Below are 23,798 nucleotides of genomic sequence, written 5' to 3'. Positions count from 1 at the left end.
GCAGTATAAATCTTCCACCTGTACTGTGGACTCAGGAGTCTGCTTTGGCTTTTCTGTACATGTGCTGCTATGGAATAAGATGGGCAGAGCAGATGATGGTGAGATGTCAAAGTTCAACAACCTAGAAGAATGTGTTATCTTACAGATAGTGAAAGAAACAAGGAGACTGATCGAGCATCCAAAATAAAACATCTAGTCACTCAAAATACCATTTTCTTGACCTAAGTGTAGCTAAGGTCATAAGAAAGCTTTTTAAATAGATGTGGCTGTTATCTCTTCAACCTGGCTATAAGCCAGTCAAGGACTTATTTATTTGGCTTAGGGTCATACTAAGCCTAGGGCAGATCGCCCCACAAACTTTTCACTAACATATCTCTAGGTTCTTTTAGAAAATTCTTGGGCACTATTTTACAACCTGAGATTTTTCATAGATCAGAAAGATAGAAAATGTCAAGCTAGTTCAGATTGTAGGGTTAATTAATTAATCTATTTTAAGATCAATACCGGTATCACGTACAGATGTGTCTTTAGTTTTCCTAGGGTAACAATCCAGCTTTCACTCTGAAGAACTTTAGACAGAAATAGGATGAGACTTGGGGCCTTATTCCACAGGAGTCCTCTTCCACTCAGAAAGAGAATTTCCCCTATTTACTAAATGCTGGCCTAGTGTAGAAGGATTAATATCCTTATTGTGTAAGAGTTCTTAGAAATCAATAAGAAAAGAGATGAACATTTCAAGAATACATACAAAAGGCCAATAAACATATAAAAAATGTTCAATCGCACTAGTAACCCAAGGGATGCAAATTAAAATAAAAACAAGATGCCATTTAATGATTTGATAATTGACAAAGACTGAAAAACAGTTGAGGTTGTGAGGAAATGGAAACTACCAGAAACTGTTAGTGAGAACCATAAATTAATAGAAGTTCCTAGAAGAAAGTTTACAATACATCACAAAGACTGTAAACTTATGCATACCCTTTGATCTAGTAATTCCATTTTTAGAGATTTAGCCAAGCAAATAACAGAAAACGTACATCAAATTTTCTGTACTACAAAGCTTACCACCATGTTATTAATAATAGTAAAAAAAAAAACAAAACCCAAAATCAAAACATAGCTTAATGTTCTATAGTATAAATTGATTAAACATATTGTGGACTTTCCCTATAACAGTTTCCTATGCAGTTATTTAAAGTTATGTTTGAGAAGAATGTTTAATGATATGGAAAATATTCATAACACATTTTTAGTAATATAGGTAGGTAAAATGAATTGTAACTTTCTTACACCCACATAAAGAATACACTTATAAATAAAGTGCTAGAAGGCTATGAGCACAAAGTTAACAGTAAATTTTCTTCTTTGTAGTTTTCCTGCATTCTCCAAATTTTCTACATTAAATATTAATTTGCAATCAGAAAAAAATTTAAAATTTAAACAAAGTGTCTGAAGAAAAGTCCATATCTAACTTATGTCTTTGTTCTTTGTGGCCAATCTCCAGAGCTCGTTAGAGAAGAGCAACCAATGCAATTTGCAGCCAACTACAGGTCTTAGGAAGAAAGGCTGAGGGAACTCAAGACTCTTTTCCCCAGAGAAGAGAAAGTCAGCAAGTGATTTCATAACTCTTTTCAAAATACAACAATTACCTGTGAAGAGTGTTAACAGTTGTTTTTTCCTTTCCATGAAAAATAGGGCTGGCCGGGTGTGGTGGCTCCCATCACTTTGGGAGGCTGAGGTGGCTGGATCACCTGAGGTCCAGAGTTTGAGACCAGCCTGTCCAACATGGTGAAACCCCAACTCTACTAAAAAATACAAAAATTAGGCTGGCCGTGGTGGCTCATGCCTGTAATCCCAGCACTTTGGGAGGCCGAAGCGGGCGGATCACGAGGTCAGGAGATTGAGACCATCCTGGCTAACACAGTGAAACCTCCTCTCTATTAAAAATACGAGAAATTAGCCGGGTGTGGCGGCGGGCGCCTGTAGTCCCAGCTACTGGGAAGGCTGAGGCAGGAGAATGGTGTGAACCCCGGAGGCGGAACTGGTGGTGGGCCGAGATTGCGCCACTGCACTCCAGCCTGGGTGACAGAGCCAGACTCTGTCTCATAACAACAACAAAAAAGAAAATTAGCTGGGCGTGGTGGCGCATGCCTGTAATCCCAGCTACTTGGGAGGCTGAGGCGTGAGAATCACTTGAACCCGGGAAGTGGAGTTTGCAGTGAGCCGAGATTGTGCCACTGCACTCCAGCCTGGGTGACAGAGTGAGACTGTCTCAAAATAAAGAAAGAAAGGAAAGAAAGAAAGAAAGAAAGAAAGAAAAATAGGGCCAGTGGAAATAGGCTAAACAGCAAGATCAAGACAGAGTTGCTCAAGATCAGGTATTAGATCTCCTTTTCATTTTCTTTGCCTTAATGCCCAACATAATTCTGGGTAATAATAAGTCCCAAGAAAATGTCTACTAAACAAATGAGTGAATGAATGAATGAATGAATGAATGAATTATGGATCAAGCTCAAGGCCACTGAGATAACACCTGCCCCCAAAGAAAGTATGGAAAAGAGAAAATACAGTAACAGACATCTGAGCTCTGAATATATACATACATACACACGCACACACACACACACACACACACACACACACACACACACACATATATACCCATCCCAGAGTATACATACACCCATAAAATATTTCTGGCATAAAAATTATAGGGTATGCAATATAAATAAGTTGGAGGTAAAAGATGGGTACCAGGCTATGGTAAACAGAAAACACACACACACACACATACACACACACACACACACACACACACACACAAAGCCATTTTCTCGTGGGAGAAATTGTCTGGATAATAGAAATACAAAACACATGTTTGCAGGGTTTCAAGGCGGGCAGAAAATCCGGTCTGAATGCTGGTTAAAAAAACATACACACAAAACCCACTGACAACAGGTTCAACTAGGCTCACTTTGAAAAGCATTCATTGAGCACCTACTGTATACCAGGCCTGAGTTGAGGAACAGGATATACAACTATGATCCTTCTCTTCAGAATTCTATGGTCTAGCGAGGAACGAAAGGTAAGTGTCAGAAAAGAAATCCCATTCCAACTCCTGTGTACTAAGCAGTACACAGGCACAGTCTGGAAGAACTAGGAAGTACTTCCAGAAGACAGGCCTGAGCCTGGTCACGTAAGATGAGTGGGATTATGAGATGCTTGCCCACTGCCATAGGTTCTGGGCTATGGATTCTACTGATTGAGAACTTTGTTGCCCCTAACAAAGGTCCATCTTACCTATGACAAGAGGGAAAGAGAATGTACATTTTATAATGCTAGATACTTTAGGAACCTGTGATCTAGAAAGGAAGTAAAAGAAAAGTACCAGGGCAGGTACTGGGTGTTTTTCAAGTGCAAAAATCACCACATTAGACAAGGAATGAAAATTGATATCTGCAGATCTATTTTGCTTACCTTCAGTTTTTTAAAATTTTTTATTTATTTTTATTTTTTTTTAGCGAGGGGACGGTTATTGCCCTGATGCCTGGCTTTCCCTTCTCTGAACTCTTTTGTGCTTACCCCCAAAATAAATTTCTAATTATTTTAATACAATTGAATTACATAAGTTAACGTACACGAAGTGTCTACCACATAGAAAGAAGTCAATAAATGTTAGCTATTAATACAATTATTAAGTGTCATTTTGGCCTGTTAATTTTCTCTCCTTATTGTTTTTTTAATTGTTCTTTAATTTACTGCCTTAAACCACTTCCTTATTTTATTACTACTTGATCTGTTTTTTAATCTTTGTAAGTATCTTCTTAGCTGGTGTTATTTATTTTAACTACTCATCCTAGCTTATTTTATGTTTTTATTATTCTCTTCAGTGCTTGTGTACCTTAATTGCTTTTAACCTTCATTTTATAATTTACATGCAATGTTATCACTCTCCTGCCAGTTTTATTCTTCCCGTGCTTTGTAGTTGATGAGTAAATTCTTTCTTCCTACTTTTCTTTTTCTTAGTTCCTTGCTATTCTAATTTTTAAAATTATATTTTCTATTTAATTTTCTAGTTTTATTTCTATTATACCACCCCTGCAGGCTACCGCATTTATTCTTTTAAGTTACTTTAAAAATCCACCTCTACTGATACTTCACACCTAGATTCTAGAACAGTTTTGCCTTCTGTTATAATGAACACCACACGTTTCTCAACAAAGTGACACTTGATCTAAAATCCTGCTCTCATGTATGATCACTGGGTCACTATTTAGGCTGGTTAACCAAATATGACACAATAAAGGTGTAGGGTAGCCTAGATCCAGGAAAGAGCTGTCTAAATAATTTTCCAAATATAATTTTAATAAAGAAATGAACTAGTCTTAAGCCTTCCATATGCTACCCTGAGAGGATACACAACAGAACAGTCATAACTGAGTTCTTAAGAGTTCATTTCCATATCATTCGGCCTCCAAAATGTGTATCACCAGGTCACATAAATTCTTTCACTAGAAGGTTCTTGCCAATTCCCTTCACTTGGCATAAGGACTGGAGATCAAGGGTCTATCTGGATAAAGGGAAAGAAGAAAGGGGAGAAATGGCAAAAGGCAAAAGAGGAAAAATGTCATAGTGAGGTAATCACACTGTAATTTAACTTTCTGATACCTCTTAGAAAGTTTCTATTTTTATATATCTCAAAAACTTTTCTCATTGAAATGTGAATATAAGTTGAATACAAGCCTTTAAAGGCAGGCTCACCATATCAGAACATGAGACAAGTGTAGAATAAACCATCTCATTTGATTTAAATTGGCCTTTCTAGCAATGCTTGGCTATAAGATAGAATGAGGGACTGAGGGTAGAAGGTGGAAGGGAGGGATCCCCTGGCTGCCGGGAAAAGAACAAACTATTCTGTGGACAACTATGTGCCCTGTCCTTCCATTTCCTTGTTATTTTGTTTTGCAAACTACAGGAATGAGGTAGACACAACAAAACAAAGAGTAGGAAATTTATATACAAGTGTATTACATTTCTTAAAACTCAAGAGACCCAGCACTTTGGGAGGCCAAGGTGGGTGGATTACGAGGTCAGGAGATCTAGACCATCCTGGCTAACACGGTGAAACCCCATCTCTACTAAAAAATATAAAAAATTAGCCGGGTGTGGTCATGGGCGCCTGTAGTTCCAGCTACTAGGGAGGCTGAGGCAGGTGAATGGCATGAACCTGGGAGGTGGAGTTGGCAGTAAGCTGAGATCGTGCCACTGCACTCTAGCATGGGCGACAGAGCGAGACTCCGTCTCAAAAAACAAAACAAACAAAAAACCTCAAGAGAATAGATAGTTATGATTTGCATATTTAATCGTGTACAATTTTGTTCCAGAAGAGGAAAAAACTGCAAATAAATATTGAACTCTAGTTAATGATACATGTGCCAGGATATTTACTTAGGAGAAAACGTACTGTTGTCTGTTACTTTGAAATGAATGAAAAGAAAAAATCAAGATGGATTGATGGATGCACAGAAGGATAAAAGGGTGACAATATGACGAAGCCAGTAGAGTTAAATATTAATGATAGAATCTAGGTGGTAAGAATACTGATTTCACTGTAAAATTCTTTCCAGTTTTCCATGTTTGAAAATTTTTTAAATAAAATGTTGAAAACATTTTGAAAGGTATCCTTAATGCAAATAAAGCTATGTAATTCCTTCTCTTCAGTAAGCCCTAGAGAGCATGTAGACTTTACACACTAGAGCAGAACTTCTCAAACTTAATGTGCTTAACAATTGCCAGGGGATCTGGTTAAATTGTAGCATCTGATTTAATAGGTCTGGGCGGGGCCTGAGATTCTGCATGGCTCACAAGCTCCCAGGTAATGCTGTTGATCTGCAGACCACACTTGGAATAGACTAGCAGGGCAGGGAGGAAGAAACAGGGAGGCTGCCAGCTTAGGTCACCTGGAAGACTTGAAACAAAGCCTCTATCTTATGTAAGCCCCACAGGGTTTAGACTTAAAGAAAGAGTTCAAGATGAGTTCAAAGACATGTCCTGCTTGGGCCTGAAGAATTATTAGGTTGGATGAATTAGTGGCTGACCCACTTAAACATTATTTCAAAAAACCCATAACAAATGTAGGTATTTCTATATTCATATTTTAAATCTTTCTCCATAGTATTGCATAGTTTGAAGCATATTATTATGCAACCGGAGTTAACTTCTTATATGTAGTTAATTTTTAATAAAGAGCTCTATTTATTTTTGGAAAGGTTGATTTAAGCAGAAAGCATGCTTTTCCATGTTTTGTGTTAGGAAGTCTACTCTATTTTCACAGCATGGTGACACCTCTAACACCATCACCCCACTTTGGTGGCTTCATTTTAACCTTCATTTTACAATTTACATGCTATTTTATCATTCTCCTGCCAATTTGATTCCTCTAATGCTTTGTAGTTGATTAGTAAATTCTTCCTACTTTGCTTTTCATAGTTCCTAGCTATTCTAAAATTTTAAATTATATTTTCTAGTTTTATTTATATTACTTTTGCACGCCATCACATTTATTCTTTTAACTTACTTTACCAAGTTACAGTTACCAAATAACCGGCAGAGAATCTAGAACTTCACTAGTCAGCATGGTAGCCACTGGCCAAAAGTGGCTACTGAAAATTTAAATTACCTTAAATTAAATAAAATTAACAATTTATTTTATTTTTCAAACACCATATTTCTTTTTTTTTTTAGTTTCGAGATGTTTATTTTGAAAAACATGCTTGTTTACAATGTATGCATCTTTATATCTAGCAGCTAATCAGTATTAATTCTTTATTGTCATATCTTGTATGTTAACAGTACTTAGTTGATATCCATTCTCTTTTGGACCTCATGCCCAACACTTCTTTTTTTTTTTTTTTTTAATTTCAAACTTTTATTTAAAGTTCTGGGGTACATGTGCAGGATGTAGAGGTTTGCTACATAGGTAAATGTGTGCCATGGTGGTTTGCTTCACCCATCAACTAGGTATTAAGCCCATTCATTAGCTATTCTTCTTGATGCTCTCCCTCCCCTCAACAGGCCCCTGTGTGTGTTGTTCTCCCCATGTGCCCATGTGTTTTCATTGTTCAGCTCCTACCTATAAGCGAGAACATGTGGTGGTTTTCTGTTCCTGTGTTAGTTTGCTGAGGATAACGAGCTAGCCATATTTCAAGTGCTCAAGAGCCATGTTTTGCTAAAGGCTAACTTATTGGACAGTGCTAAAATAGAACATTTCCATCAGTGCAAGAAGTTATCTTGGACAGCATGGTTCTAGAAGCAAAGTACAGCTTTTGCTAGTCACTCACAAAATCTATGTAAGAATAGCAAATGTCAGTCATGCTTATAAGCAATTCACATATTTATAGTTGATAGGAATATGATTATATATGTGTAAATACCCCTTACAATGGCCATTCACCAAATTTTTGAAAATAATATTGACTATACTGGCTGGTATATTTCTTCCCTTTCAGAAAATCAGATAACTGAACCAGATAACTCTCAGTTCTTTTTGCTTTCTATGACTTTATGAAGTACAAGAACCATGTCCCATTAATGTGTGTATTCCTGGTACTGGACATTAGAAGGATCTCAACAAACATTCATGGAATAAGGTATTTTTATTTACTAATATTATCAAATGGAAACATATTTAGAAACGTGAAAAAAAATTTCCTCAAATGTAGCCAGAGATTGGGATTTTTAAAAATTACCTTAAAACAAAGGGATTTTCTAAGAAAGAAGTCTAATATTTTGCCGGGCGTGGTGGCTCATGCCTGTAATCCCAGCACTTTGGGAGGCCGAGGCGGGTGGATCACCTGAGGTCAGGAGTTCAAGACCAGCCTGACCAACATGGAGAAACCTCATCTCTACCAAAAATACAAAATTAGCCAGGCATGGTGGCACATGCCTGTAATCCCAGCTACTTGGAAGGCTGAGGCAGGAGAATCGCTTGAACCCGGGAGGTGGAGGTTGCGGTGAGCCGAGATCGTGCCATTGCACTAAAGCCTGGGTGACAAGAGCAAAACTCCGTCTCATAAAAAAAAAAAAAAAAAAAAAGAAGGAAGTCTAATATTTTATCTGAAAACAAGCTTGTCTAAGAACATGGAACTCTTTCCTAAAAGGCAAGAAGGGGTGAGGCTAGATTCAGCAAGAAGAAGACTATCTTCAGAAATCAATGCTCAATCAATGCTCATGTTTCCCACAATTAAACTCAGGTCATTTAATTACTTAATATTTGCTGACATCTAGAGGGACCATGCCACTTTCAGGAGCAACCATAAAAACAAACTATCCCTTTGAGGTTGTGATTTTTCTTCACAGAGCAGAAGGAAGGCCCGACTTGAGTCTGCAACAACTAACCAGATCCCAGCCTGAGGACAGCATGGCTACAGACCAAATGTGGGCCAGGCTGGGCAGGATGCTATAAAACACCAATTCCAGTGAAAGGAACATGGCATACACTGTCATCTCACAGTGGAGAATCTTCCCCAGAGCACAATCTTGCATTTTCTTGGGAATGGAAAAACAGTAATTGTTGATAAATAGAACTGACATTGGAAGATGCCTTAGACAAAATCCAGCTCAACTGTCCTCTTTAGAATTCAGAAAACTGAGTCCTATCAAGAGAAACTGACTTGTTCATAGTCACGCAGGCAAACGTGGAATGTACGTGTACATACACACACACACACACAGCCTAAATGTGATAATGTTTAGTGTGATCATATCACTAGGTTTGAGATCATAACTCATTGTGACAATTCTACAAAGAGAGAAGGAGTTTCTATAAAAGAATGCTTATTATTACATTGTTAAGTCCGTGGTAATATCTATTTGGTTGGGGTTGGTACTTTTCTCAAACTTTGCTGGTTGGTCCTAAATTCCCCTCTTCGGCTACAGAGTTGGTCAGTTCCGTTGGTCTAATCTTCTACGAACAGGAAATTCAATCCCAGACGAAGTGCTGAATGAGACTAAAAGGGAAAATGTACCCTGACTGACATCAGAGTTTCTCCAAATTGATCTGGATGTACCATGACGTAGCTTCATTCCCCAAGGTAAAAAAAGATGCTTATGTTGATTGATTGAATGAATGAATGAATAAGCAAATGAATAAATGAATGCATGAATAAGCCATTGAATGACTTGACCTCATTTGTACTTTTAAGGGCTTTCACTTGGCAGCTGGGGAAGAACATTGGATTACACATGAAATCACAATGCTGGGATATTTTTTGTTTCTTCAATCATTGTGGGCTGAAATAAAATGCTTTTCTGGTCTCAGGTTTGTTATGGTGCTACGTTTAAAGGCCCTATTAGAAGCAAAGGCACTGACTTACTCTGTTTCTCATTGGTTTTGTCATGAAGGAGAGTGAGGCTGTTAGCTTCTGTCAATCTACTCTATCCCTGTTGCCTTCAAACACTAAAGAGTCTGGTCTGCCACATTCAGACCTCTCGATTTTCCTTGGTTCTTTTACCCCTCAGTCTGGGGGCTGTTCAGTAGTTCCTGGTCATAGCACCAGAAGGTACCCAAAGACAACCAACTGGGGGGCACATCTGGGTATGTTTTCATCCCTTTGAAATTCAAATTCAGCTTGGTAAAATAGAAGAATTAAAACTGTGTATAATTAACATGAGTTTTCAAAGATTTGCATATGAATTTTAATTATTACCCTCAGTTCCTAGCCTTACAATTCCACATGTGGCAACATCTTACTAATATATACTTTAAGTGGAAAGAGGTCTCTTAGAAATAGTTAAGAAAAAATTAAAATTATGGCATGTGGCCAGTATTACTAAGTATCCCTGTGGTAGCCAAATGTCTGAAATATGTTCATTTAAATAGGAGGCTATTTTTGTCCTAATGATTTATATTCTATTTATTTACTTGGCAAATGTTCCTTTCTCCCCCTTACCTAACATAGGAGAAAAGAAAAAACAAAAACACCTATATTATAGCTTACAATGATAAAAGCTTCATCTCTATTTTTCTGTTACTATAATGATTACAAAGCAAGATTAATGAGATTTTTTTTTCTGCCATAAATTGATGTCAATGGCACGTTACTTTTGTAGAGATAGTGCTAACACTTATTTCCATTTTCACCAAACCTTTTGAATAAGAAAAATCCATAGGGGTATCTATTTATATCGAAGACTGGCTGGAGTAAATTCATTCCCATAAGCCACATTTTAAAACAATTAAACATAGTGGCCGGGTGCAGTGGCTCACACCTCTAATCCCAGTACTTTGAGAGGCTGAGGCAGGACGATCACTTGAGGTCAGGAGTTTGAGAGCAGCCTGGCCAACATGGTGAAATCCTATCTCTACTAAAAGCACAAAAATTAGCTGGGCGTGGTGGTGCACACCTGTAATTCCAGCTACTCAGGAGGCTGAGGCACAAGAATCGCTTGAACTCAGGAGGCAGAGGTTGCAGTGAGCCGAGATCACACCACTGCACTCCAGCCTGGGTGACAGAGTGACACTCTGCCTTAAAAAAAAAAAAAAAAAAAGTTTTACCCTAAAGAATAATGCTTTCTGCTATCACGAATATCCAAGGAATTCAAAGAGAAAAGTTTGTGTAACAAGAGCACTTCTTCCTTCCCATTTGGGTTTCAAGATACAATTTGAACACTGGGGTCGGCTAGAAAGAATAGAAGTTACTAACTCTAATGAAAGAGTTTTCTGGAGGGATGATCTACAGTTTAGTCTGGTGTCCCTCGAGCTAACGGTAACAATCAAAGATCACAAATGTAGAATTCTAGAGCTGCTGAGCTGAAAGAGAGCTTTCAGTTTGCTTATCTAATAAACTCTACAGATGAAGCAAAAACACACAGGTGAAGTGACTCCTTAAAAGAAAAGTCACAAGAAGGACCTAAGTTTCCCAATTTCAAGTTGCTTCCACCTTCCCCCAGGTTGTCCTTGGAGGTTCCAGTACCACATCTAGTAGGCAGGGCAATTACAACAATGAGAATCCAATTACAACAATGATATGTTGCTACACGCACAGCTATCCCACAAACAATGTTATGCTGCTACATGCATGGCTGTCCTACAAACAGGTATATATATACTTTTTTTTTTTTTAACAGGGATTCTTTTAGTATAGAAACACAGGGACTCTTTAAGGACAGGAGGAGTGAAAGAAATTTTATAAAATTCATAATAAGAATGACTCTACTGCTGAGGATAATTATCTCTGCAATATCATCATCATATAAATTCATATACTTACTGTTGATTTGAATCTTATTCTCAGAGAATATGCATCAGCCAGAAAGTTTGAAAAACTTTTTCTAAAAAGAAAGACTTAAGGATATTTTTGGATCTTAAAGCCAGTATATTTGTGGATAAGCATTTAAAACAATAATTCTCACCAGATACTTTACAGCCGATACACTAGATGTGGCTATTGGTCATTAAAATGCATTTTTAATCTAGTATCATCATTTCTTCTCCTCCCTGATTTATTCATTCAACGAACATGTTTTGAGCAACTAGTACATGCATTTTAGGACCATACACATAGGCAGAAGTGAAAGACACAGAGGTAATTTCTGCGCACATATGTATAGTGCAAAGAAAATATGTGTCTGTCATTAAGTAGGGAGAAGGACTAAGAAGAAAGACACGAAGGAGAAGCTGGGCTTGAGAGTAAGTGTGATTTGGATAGTGGGGTGGGATGGAGAGGGGATGTAGGAATGAAAGGACATTTGTGTAGATGGCATACATGAGTAAATGTAAGGGGGAAAATGGGTAATGAGGTAAAGGTGAGCTGTCCATACTGAATGGCATCCCGAGCTTATTTTGATGATAGCAGGATGAGGCAGAAGGACAGGAAGGCTGGGCCCAGATGTAAAAGACCCTGAATGTTGTATTCAGGGTTTGAGCTTGCTTGGGTAGGCAATAGATATCTGAGCAAAGAATGACAAAATTCAGAGGGTGTGTGGGAGAGAGGAGGAACTAAAGACAGCAACATTGATTAGGAAGTTATGGCAATAGTCTAGCTAATGAACTATTTCTAGAAATAGGATGGTGGCGGTGAGAATGGATAGGAAAGAATGTGATAGCTAAGTGATCTTTAAGTATGTCTGATGGACAGAGAAGTGGAATAATCTCCCTCCATTTCTTAGAGCTACTCTAAGCTTAGTAAGTATTGCCCGTTGTCATACGAGAACACAAAGTACTTAAGGAGGTATAATTTAACTCTCACCATGGCTAAGGAATGGGGTCTTTAGGCCTTGCATAACACTATATCCATCTCAAAAGCACACCTTTCCATCAGAAGATAAAAAAAAGTGACAACTGTGTCCTAACCTATCCTCACTAGGAACTACCTACTGAGAAAACTGCTCACATCAGAGGAGAAAAAAGGTCAAATGAGAAAGTTATCGCTTATAAAATTTCATACTGCATTCATGTGGAAACACTTATGCTTTGCCAAGCCCTTCCTTACTTATTTTCTCATGCTCCCTAAGCCAGTCCTTGAGGTATAAAGGGTGGGAATTACTGGCCCCATTTTCTAGAAGAGAGATTCAATATTTGCCCATGGGCACATGAGTCTCTAGGACTAGCAGTTCCCAACTCCCTTTACAGGACTCTTACCACTGCATCTTGCAATCCTATTGCTGTGTGGTCAGTCAAAGGCAAGTGGTCTGAACTTTACAGGGCTTAAAATAGATGCTGCTTGGATAAGATACGGGTGCCGTGAAAGCCCAGCCAGGGGAGCACATAAAGGCTGCCCAGAAAATGTCCTCCACTGAATCAAACACAATCCAGAGCCCAGCTGGGAATTCCACTGCAGCTTTGGGGTTAGGAACTGTTTATTTTTATTTCTTGGCTCAAAGCTTTCATTCCTGTCCTTGTCTCTTCTTGTCTCCCCTCCTCTCTCTCTCCTGCTGGCAGTCATCATCCTGCTCTATACACACACGTCTCAGCATCGAATACCACCATCTAAAAATACATCTCACTATAACAAGCTTGGCCTCCTGCAGGTGGCACAATTTAAAACTGATATCAAAAGAATATATCACGATCAGCCTTTGATTCGTTTACCCTGCATATTAAAGACCCAGAAATAAAATAACCACAGTTCATGGAAAAAAAAATTAATGCAAAGTGAGAGACTCTTTCAAGTGGCATTTTCAAGCCCAGTTTTTGTGGTGGGCTTATGTAATCAGACATAATTGTCTGCACATGTTTGGTTACACTATTTCAGAAATTATTCCCAGCCCATCAGATGATGTCAGAGGGGTCAGTGTTGACCTTCCCACTCCCCAGAGTCTGACTGCTGCTCTCTCTCTTCTATGCTGCCCAATTAGGAAAGAAAGATGCCAAATAACAGAAGTGTCAGCCCCATTTCCTGCTCAGTCACGTGGACTTCCTTCAGTTCCCTTTTTGAGTAGGGCCCGGTTCTTGTTCCTACACTCTTGTGCTTTCCTCATGTTCTTCTCTTCTGCTTATGCACAGAGCAAAGCTTTCTCTGGAAGAACTTACAACCCAAAAAGATTCAGGAAATACATAAACGTATGTGTGTGTAAACCTGCACTCAGACAAATACCCAAACAACTTCAATCATCTGGAATTCTTTTGGAGAATACACTTTCCCACAATGGCTTCTTGTACTTTCCCAAGAAGTCTTCCCAGTCAGTCAACCGTCAATGCAGTACTAGTAGTTAATGTAGTTAGAACAAGCACAAGACGGGAAGAATCTCCCTGTCCTGAAAATCCTTCCTAGAAAATAACATGATGGTCCAGAGTATGTTCAACAGGGTTAACTTTGACTTCTCTCCTTCCATTCCAGAAAACACTTGATAAATACTGTATAAACTCAGAGAAGATTCTGCCTGAAAATGGTAGACAACAAACACTCCCTAAGGTAAGTGGCCTTAAAAGTTACCAAGACAATCAAAATCTGCTGCCTGACTTCCTTCTGCCACATCCTTACCAAGCAGCTAGCCAAGCCATGTTTGAATTTTCCAAGGATGGGGAACTCTTAAAGGCAGCCGATCCCTTCTTCGGAGGACTCTTACTGTGAGAAAGGTCCATCAGATGTTGAAGTGAAACCTGTTTCTCTGAATGCACTACGCAGTAGTCCTATCCTATCCTAACCCCTTTAGATCATTCGTGATGACTCTAATAGTGTTAGCATGCCTTACACTACTATATACGCCCCCCAAATATTCTCTTTTATGAGGTAAGAATTCCTAATGTGTTCAACCATTCCTCATCTGATCTGAGAAATAACTGATATTCTCTTAATCCTCCCAAACCAGACAGAATCATGTATGACTTGACCAACGCAGAGTTGAAGGGGCCATCACCTCCTTCACTGCAGACATTATTACCTCCATTAGTATAGATTACATTAATAAATCATGCCTAACTCTTCTTCCTTCGATCCCTCATTTACTTTAATCATAGCAACAGAAACAAACAATAAAAAACGATCACCACCCACCACCCAAACCTTTCTTCAATAGTTAAGGGCCAATAGTTCTACTCAAGCCTTCTGTGACCTCTAAAAGCCCAGGAATCATTCCTGATCTAAAAAATGGCCTCCTTTTCCAGGCTGCCCTCTTGTCCCAGCTTGCTGTCACCGCTGCTGAGAAAGCAGACGATTGATCTGAGAAATCAAGTTGGATTGCTGTCCCAAATCTACACTCGGTTCTCCTTGTGTCTGTCTGATCGATTTCACTCTGTGCGACATAGCTTGTCGCTATGAATTTTCATGCTAGTCAGGAGCCGCCAGCGCACCCAAGAACAAGTAGAAGATGGTCTGCACCCCTCCCCATCCCTTCCACATACCCAGCTTCTGTGTTAATTTTCTTTTTAATTGTCCATAGACAGAATGAAAAAAAAAGTATTTCTTTTTTTCAGACCACAGACGTGGATGCAATGGATTTTGGCTACTAGTTTCACTTCCCAGGTTCCCAGGCCCCAGCTTGTGGTCACATTTCCTACCACTGTTGTACTAGGTGTCACCTGTTTAGCAGCTCCCCTAGCTGAACGCATGTGGCCGCAGGTGCCATGCAAACACTGATTGCGTCTGACAGCCCTAGACGCCAGCTGCCTGCATGAAGCCTGCCCAATCGCCACTTTTTTTGTGGGTAGAATGCTGCCGATGGCATGACCGATACAGAAACAAGAAACTAGGTGACCGTAAAGCTAAGATAAGTCCTACTAAGTGGCATTCTGGGCCCTACGGCTTTGAAATAATTGGTAGTGAAAGAATAAAAACAAAGCAGGGGGTGGGGGGGCTTGTTTTCTTACACTGATGCCCTGCGGACTGTACATCTGACTGGCTGCGAGTCCATCACTGTATCCTCCTGTCTGGCTGATAACATGGCGAAGGGTATCCACCTAAACAGATGAACAATAACAGAGAGAAAATTAGTCAGAGAGGCGCAGGAAAAGGGAGGCAGATCATCATCAGGCAGGCCAACATTTGGGCATGCCATATTAATGCAATCATTTTGGAGACAGTTGTCCTGGGAGAGTCCATTAGGAGGAGGCTAGCCTCCTCTGTATGCCAATCCGTAATGAGTTCTGAGTTCGGTAAGCAAGACAGTAAAATGGTAAAAGAAAACTGGGATCCCCACATTGAAACTAGTTCAACAAGTCTGCGTGAGATGGCAGGGAGTAGGATGCTGGAGGAGCTGGAGGGGAAAGCATGAAGGAATTTTCTCTTCTCCCCATTTTTCTTCCCTACAGATCATCCTATATAGCTGTTCCTTTGCTGGGTATCCTACAAAAACAAAGGTTCTGTTTAGAGGAGGTTTGAGCAGTCATCTCACAGAGAGAGCAGTACTTGATTGAGACCTTGTATTTTTTGAGGACTTAAGTGATGGCCAGTTGTTTAGTCACTTGACCAAAGCCTGACCATATCACTTCAAACTTGTTTCCAGGCAATGTTTCTCGAGAAAGGGGTGAATCGCTGACCAGTTGGTCTGTTCTGGGCTTGTAATGCTTCTTGTTCCACATGGAGGGTGGGAAACTAGACTGACATGGCTCAGAACTTCCCTAATAATTCTGACCCACAGCATACTACTTGACCCTCTCACATCATGTTTCATGCTGAGCTGGTAGGATGGCTTCTGGAAATATCATGAAGGAAATCTGCTTACTATGGAGCACTAAGATTTGATATCACATGGCTTGATTTTGCTTCCCAATGTGGACGTCTACTCATCACCAGGAACTCAAGTCCCTTGACCTTAAGGATGACTAAGAAATGAATTTAGTCAACCTGGCTGGGTGTTTTTAAGGCTTAAAATGAAAACATCAGATAGTAATATATTTGCTTGCTTGTTAATTGCCTCTTTATATGGTAAATATTGAGCACGAGAAACCAACACATGAGAGGGAGACCTGGAAATTGAGATAACATTCTGACACCTCCTCCTTTTCCCTTTGCTGAATAAAGAATATGCTGGTTCCACTTGCCTGATGTGTCTCGGTCACCTTGCCCTGTGCTTACTGTTCTTTTCCTGCCTTCCTGGTCCAACTGAAAAGCCAGAGCCAAATGCATTCACAAAGTGTGGACGAGATTCCCCATGACAATGGTTGTCTTGATTTTGGTTTGGTCGTTGGTAAGGTTTTGGTTCTGATCTATCTTTCTCTCTCTCTCTGGACAGAAGCAGGAAGTCCAATATGACTGAGGGCTCTTGGACTCTAAGGCATTCACCTGGCGGCATATTGGCTGGGTCCCTACCTGTGATTGCACGTTGGCTCCAACCTGGGCCCCTTGGTAAGAATCCCCATTGAGTGACTGCACGCTCATGAACAAATCTCCAGAGTTTGACATGTTAAAAGAACTGGAAGAACCTGGAAAGGAAAGAGTGAGGCACCTGAATCACAGAAAGGAAAAGGCTCAAACCCCGCAACTAACAGCCAAGAGGAAGAATGACATGCAAAGCAACCCCCCAAATAAAAACTAAAATAAAAATAACACCAACAGAGTCTGGTTAGTAGCATGAAGAACAGAGCAAGCAATAAAGGGTGCATATTGTTTATGTTATGTGAAGCCATACCTTACTGCAAGTTGTCAATAGAACTGCTTCCCCTTAGCAACTTCAAGCTGAGAAAGGGAACATTTATTCTTCCCAACTTAGTCTATTTGGATTGTAGTCTCTAGTCCTAGGATCTCTCTTCTATGCCTCTAAAATTCTAGTGTTGGCCAGGGGACCACAAGATGGAGGCTATGGGCTGGTCAGTGGTATTTCTGCCACCATGATAGAGCACATAAACTGTTCAACTGGATTCTAAATATGCCATTGCTAAACCATCCCCTCCCCTGTGAGGAGCAGCACCTGGGAGGGAATGCATGAAGGCATTGTCACATACTAGGACCATGTATGGGTCTATTGACATTCTTAATTTCTAAAATGAAGGTGAAATTTCTTGCAAGGTGGCAATAGCCCAGGGAACCTTGAGGACTGTAAGAATATGTGGGAGTGATCTACCCTTCTCTGCCACCTGCAACTATGGAGAAAACAAAATAACGGGCCAGGAATTCTCAAGCATGCATAAAATATGAAATGTTGTTGCTGCTAATAATAATAATAATAATAACAGTAATAAGTGGGCCTCAAGAAGGGCCATTAGCCATCTGCTTTCACCTCCCAGAGATGGAGGCATCATCCAGTGAGTTAGCCTAAGGTCCATCCTGGCACCGCCCAGGTTCCACTGGTTCCACTGTGGTGAACCTAGCCCACATTCAACCTAAGCATAAGGGCTTGCAAAAGCTTAATATTATTCTGAAGTCATCGTGCAGCTCAGCGCATTAGGAAAGAAAGCTCAACGTGCAAGGTTTGGTTAAAACATGACGTTAGCCTGGAAAAGGAGAGACCTTAGGGACCCAGGTCAGTTGCACTCTATTATTTCCAACCCTATATTGCTCAAATTGTGCTCTTGCCCTCATATTCTGAGACAGCCATCATCAGTGTGGAATCGCCCAACAGTGATTCATGCCTCAGCTCTGACACTTTTCTTTTCTCCTCAGGTAGGGATTTGAGCTCTGAGAGCTTTCCTGCCCCACATGAAGAGGTGCAGCTAAGCAGAAGAGAGGACTTTCTTTCCCCGTAGAAGGACCACTTAACAAATGACAAACTCTAAACTCTGACACAATGCACTATTTATTTATGGTATCTATCTATGTTATTCATGGTGTTTTCATACTTTAAAGGCAAGAGCCATTTAGAGAAAGCTGACGATTTATAAACCTGGGTACAACTCCATATTAAAACAAAACAAAACAAAAAGAACTCAAATTTTGTTTGTCCTGTGGGATGTTCATTCACATGCAAAAAAAAAAAAACTAGCTATTTTACTAAATAAAACAATCCTCCACCTAACTCCCTTCTCATTCCTTCTTTCCCAGGAAAAAATAAATGCTTTCTTTGGGGGTTAGAGGAGGACTCAATCATCAACCAAAGGACTATGCCATCTCCATAGCTCTGCGACTTGTCCTGTCTCATCTGGCCCACATTTCTCTGTTTAGCTTATCTGAAAGGAATTGGAAAGGTAGGGCCTTAGCAAAACAGGTGTAAGATCTGACCAGGTGTGGCTTATACCCAGTCAGTGGGACAAAGTCTTTGGTCTGTAACTTCCTTCCATTAATATGGGACTATCTTTGAAATTGTCTTCCTGAACATATGAATGAAACAATGTGTGGCACAGATCACATGCTCATGTGTAGATATATAATATCTCTATATACTAGTACTATCCCTCTCAAATATTTTTCGTAATCACAGATACAACCTAAATAATAAAAGCCATTTTGTAATATATTACAATACATGCTTATATTTAGATGTCAACAGAACCAAGAAGAATCAGCTCCAAGAACCCAAATTATAATTTGTTATATGTCATCAGACTCCCCCACCCAACACCCCAGAGTGTTCAGTTTCAAGCTCAGGTATTTTACTTCTCTCCCATCATCTCTAGATGATATCTCATCATCCAGAGAGTCAACCTTAAGGTCCATCCTGGTACCACCCAGATTCCACCGGTTCCACTGTGGTAAATCTAGCCCAAACATAAGGACTATAAGTTTGACCAATGTTTTTTTGGAAATTAGTACACAAACTTAGAAATGGGAGAAACCCCCAAAAGGCTACATGATATCCAATGACATGGCATCCATGGAACCATGAAGGCATGGAATGTGTCATTTAAAAGATATATACTGCAATTGACACAGATGATTTAAAAAATACATGTGCATAGATAAACTGTAAATACGTCTGGCTGCCTAATGTACACAGAGATAAATATGCACATATAAATGTACTTCACGTACAAGTGCATTTGTATCAGAGCAGCAACTGAAGAAAGAGTCCCTTGTGCTCTTGGCTGTGCTGTTTCAGCATTTCATTGTGTCTGTACACCCATGTACAGTATTACCATGGCTTCTCACTCTCTGAAGTATCCAGAAGCAGTGATTGTGCTGAGGGAAGAGACCAGGTGCCACTAATACCACAATAAAGCAGACAGAAGTCCACAAAAACATCTGAACTACAAGGGGAGGACATGTTCTTTACCCAGCACTGCAAGTTGGAAAGAATTTATCATGGAATGGATAACCTCCTGGGACGCACACGATTCACTGACAAATAGTGAATGGGCTCTCTTGGAGGTGCTGTGGCATTCTCAAAGAGCTGAAACAGAGTAACTTGGCTTGCTGAGAAGATCATTCAGAAACCTTACCTGCAGGCTGTTTGGAAACCATCAGCTACTACTAGAAGCACATTTTAAGATGTGGTTGTCAGTTAAAAGGTTCTGAATTTGGTTTGGGAAGGAAGGCAAGCAGCTCATTTAAACTGCCACCCAGACATTTGGGGCATGTACAGAAAACTAAATCTGCACTCAACTAGGCAGAGAAGAAATAATGGATCACCTATGATTCTAATGCATTTGCTTGGGCAAACATCATGATGTGGTAATGTGTTCACATCCATTTTCATTAGACAAGTTCCCGAAAATTGCATTTCTACTCTAAAGAATCTTCAGGAGACTTAAATTTGTTAAAGAAAAACAAAAAAAGTAAAAGCAAAAAACAAACAAACAAAATCAGTTAATTTCATAATCCAAAAAAAAAAAATAATAATAATGATAAAGCTTAAACCTAGAACAGGATCTCTCAACCCTGTTGCTACTGACATTTTGGGCCAAATATTCTTCATTGTGGGGGATTATTTTATGCATTGTAGGGTGGTTAGCCCTACAATGGTTATCCTCTATCCAACAGATGCCAGTAACACCCACCCTTCAAAATTATGACAACCAAAGATATCTCCAGATATTACAAAATGTCCCCTGGGGATACAGATTTGCCCCTAGATGAGAACCAAAGTCCTAGAACAAGAATGGATTTACTTTTTCCTTTTAAGGAAGTCCGTGTTTAAGTGTATTCACTCAATATTTCTTACAGTATTTTAATGAAGTAGTTGCCATTTTCTGTAGTTTAGAAATCAAGACTTCAGGTAGATTATGTAGCCAGCCTGATTCAGCTTGTTAGATTGGACTCTCATACCATTTGGGAGTTCAAAGGATAGGTCCTTTTTACTAGATGGAAGCTTAATTAAGTCTCAGGTATGCTTGCTTTTCCATTTCCCCTTGTGAATTCCAAAATTCACTGTTACTTTCTACTTGGGACAAAGTGAAAGAGTAAAGTGTTGTCTGGTTCAATGTGAAAACCCTTCAACAGGTATGTATGTCAAGGTTGTAGAGTTCCAATTCCAGGAGAAATTGTTTTCACTCTTCACTTAAAAATAAAGAGGAGAATCATACTAAGGAAGAACATGAGATAAAACATCAGTAGGATAAATATTTTCACTTGGTTTTAAAAAGCAAAATTATAAACATTCCTGTGGGTTTACTAAAGTGTCAGTCAACTTCTCTGGATGTGTTACCTTCTCTCTGTGTGTACTATATAAAAACTTCTCATAGGGCACGAAGGCTCTGAGTTTTAATATAATAACCTTTCATCAATCCTGAAAAACACCAACCCTCTTTTTAGGGGTTGATATGGTTAGACTTTGTGTCCCCACCCAATTCTCATCTTGAATTGTAATCCCCATAATCCCCATGACCCCCACGTGTCAAAGGGGAGAGACCAGATGAACTTAATTGAATCATAGCGGCAGTTTCCTCCATGCTGTTATGATAGTGAGTGAATTCTCACAAGATCTGATGGTTTTATAAGGGGCCCTTCCCCACTTCACTTGGCACTTCTCCCTCCTGCTGCCTTGTGAAGAAGGTGCCTTGCTTCCCCTTCACCTTCTGCCATGACTGCAACTTTCCTGAGGCCTCTCCAGCCATGCTAACCTCAGTCAATTAAGCCTGTTTCCCTTAGAAATTACCTAGTCGCAAGCATTTCCTTATACCAGTGTGAGAACGGACTAATACAGGGGTATTACAAGATTATGTATACGGGCTTGCCATTGACTAAAATAGTGCTAGAAGAAGATTTGCTGTTGTCCTTGACACAAACACACAGCTAAGTGAAAGAATTCAAATCTTGGGGTTCTGAGCTTCAGTAAGCCCACTACCACTTATCTAATCACAGAATGTGATATAATTTCCATGCTGATGGCATGCCACAGTGAGCATCTGTAATGCACAAGTCAATTTCTTTCTTCTTGGATGTTAAAATCCTCTCCAGAAGATAATCCAAGCTTCTTGAAAGGGCTTCATTTTTCTGAGGTTTTATAATCTCATCAAAATTAAGAAATTAAGAATGCATTACTCTAGGTCATTACAGAAGAATTATAGACCCCAGGTTTTAACCAGTGCTTCAACTGGTCCCTATTTTTGCTTTCTTTTTTCAAAATTTAACTTTTTCTCCTTCCTTCTATTCTTCCTCTTTGCTCCATCCATTTTGTCTAACTCTGCTGGTATAAACTATGAAGCATGCTAAATGTCTTTAAATGCTTGCTAATCCCCCCGGGTTTTAGTCTTAAGTGATTTAAAAAAAAAAAAATAGATTATGCTTAAGAAAACAGGAGACATGGAACATATCAACAAATAGAAATATTTGGAAGTAATCTAAGATACTGAAGTGCTGTTCTCCATACAGAAGCCTCTGGCAGGAAGAGGATTTACTTGCAAAGAAATATATTTGTTTTTGTTTGTTTGTTTTGTTTTTTGAGATGGAATTTTGCTCTGTTACCTAGGCTGGAGTGCAGTGGTGCGGTCTCAGCTCACTACAATCTTCGCCTCCCAGGTTCAAGTGATTCTTCTGCCTCAGCATCCCGAGTAGTTGGGACTACAGGTGTGCGCCACCATGTCTGGCTAATTTTTGTAATTTTGGTAGAGACGGGGTTTCACCATAATGGCCAGGCTGATCTCAAACCCCTGACCTTGTGATCCGCCCGCTTTGGCTTCCCAAAGTGCTGGGATTACAGGCGTGAGCCACTGCACCCAGCCAGAAATATATTTCTTTACAATAGAAATGAGTACTTATATTTTGTAAAACTCTGAAAAAAAACCTTCTGCTTCAATACTGAGGCTATGAAAAGTTCCTAGGTTCCACAACTCTGCCAAAATATATTTTCACATATTAACTTCTTATTTAAAATTTATTTCAATTATCATTTATCTTTTGAAATTATTGAAGAGCAAGTACATAACATGATAAACACCTTATGTGAAAAGTTTGAACATTTTAAAGTTCTACTTTATCTGTGTGGATGATTTAAGTTGGTTAAGAGCAAAAGAAAATATAGAAAAGCCCATTTATAACTTTTGCTGTTAAAATGTTTATCTTTTAAAATTCCATGCTATTGCACGCATACAATAGTATTTTCTTTTGTCTCTACTTTAGAAAAAGCACTACAAAGGGGTTCCTGTGCGGATTATTTCCAACAACTTAGGCACAACTGGAAGGCTTAGCTCAAATTTTCCATAATAATTTACTTTGTGCTCAGAATAGTCACATGATGTTTAAGCCACCAGAAAAAAATTCCTTAGAAAACTGTAATCATAGTCTGACATTCCGTAACAGGCAACCATAATTCTTAAACACAGAGTAGAGGGTTAAAATGCTTACTTTTCTCTTTTAAGGGCTTTAGGAAAGAATAAATAGTTACGAATTTAGTAATGAAGAAAGTCCACAGGGCCTTTCTAAGGAGTAGTCATAAATCATGCTAAGCCATCTGCGATGCAGATATACCAGGGACAGGAAAAAGTCATTTCGATATCTGTTTTGCATTATGATAACCTTTGCAGGAGTGTTGAGTGCATTTTTGCTAATGTTGACAGAATTGTACTTCTTCCAAAGAGACAAGTGAAAATGTCTGCCTAGCAGCACAGTTCAACTTGTTATTGGGTCTGAAATTCTTAATAATTGACCAGATGGAGAAGACGGAACTCTCTGGTTATTGAACCTGTTAGCTTTGATCCCTTGTCAATCACACCATGATGGAGGAAGAAAAAACCAAAATATTCCTCAAAAAGTAAATATGCTCCTCATAGGAATCTAACCTGCAGTGCTGGGAAGATTAAAACTGGATTGAATTCTATGTTATTTTATTATATTCATGTTGAAAAAGCCCAGGCCACTCTTCATGCATGATTCCATTTAGATAAAAGAAGGCCATAAAAGGCATGCTGGGTATAGCCCAGTGACTTGGAGAACCTTATCATTAACAAATTTGTACATCTGGAAGCTCACAGAAGACATCAGTCTGTGGAACCCTACATTGTCTCCAGTAACAAGTCACCATAAGAAAACTTATTTTAGTGGACAAAC

General features: G+C 39.3%; 1 protein-coding gene across 17 annotated transcripts in view; it reads right to left on the bottom strand.

Moving 5' to 3' along the window:
- PBX1 (PBX homeobox 1) overlaps positions 1-23,798 on the bottom strand; it is a 328,461-nt gene that overhangs the window by 49,785 nt on the left and 254,878 nt on the right. For 9 of the 17 annotated variants that reach the window (XM_065518528.1, XM_065518552.2, XM_065518441.2 and 6 more), the window contains 2 exons: positions 16,752-16,864; positions 15,311-15,400 (listed from right to left, as the gene is read on the bottom strand). In XM_065518528.1, coding sequence (XP_065374600.1) covers positions 15,311-15,400; positions 16,752-16,864 — 203 coding nt within the window. The remainder of the gene's footprint in view (positions 1-15,310; positions 15,401-16,751; positions 16,865-23,798) is intronic. The other 8 variants (XM_065518568.1, XM_045395559.2, XM_005539837.5 and 5 more) reach the window with 1 other exon arrangement.

The sequence above is a fragment of the Macaca fascicularis genome, chromosome 1 (genome assembly GCF_037993035.2).
Source record: "Macaca fascicularis isolate 582-1 chromosome 1, T2T-MFA8v1.1".
NCBI lineage: Eukaryota > Metazoa > Chordata > Mammalia > Primates > Cercopithecidae > Macaca > Macaca fascicularis.
This window is presented reverse-complemented; position numbering and strand designations above follow the sequence as displayed.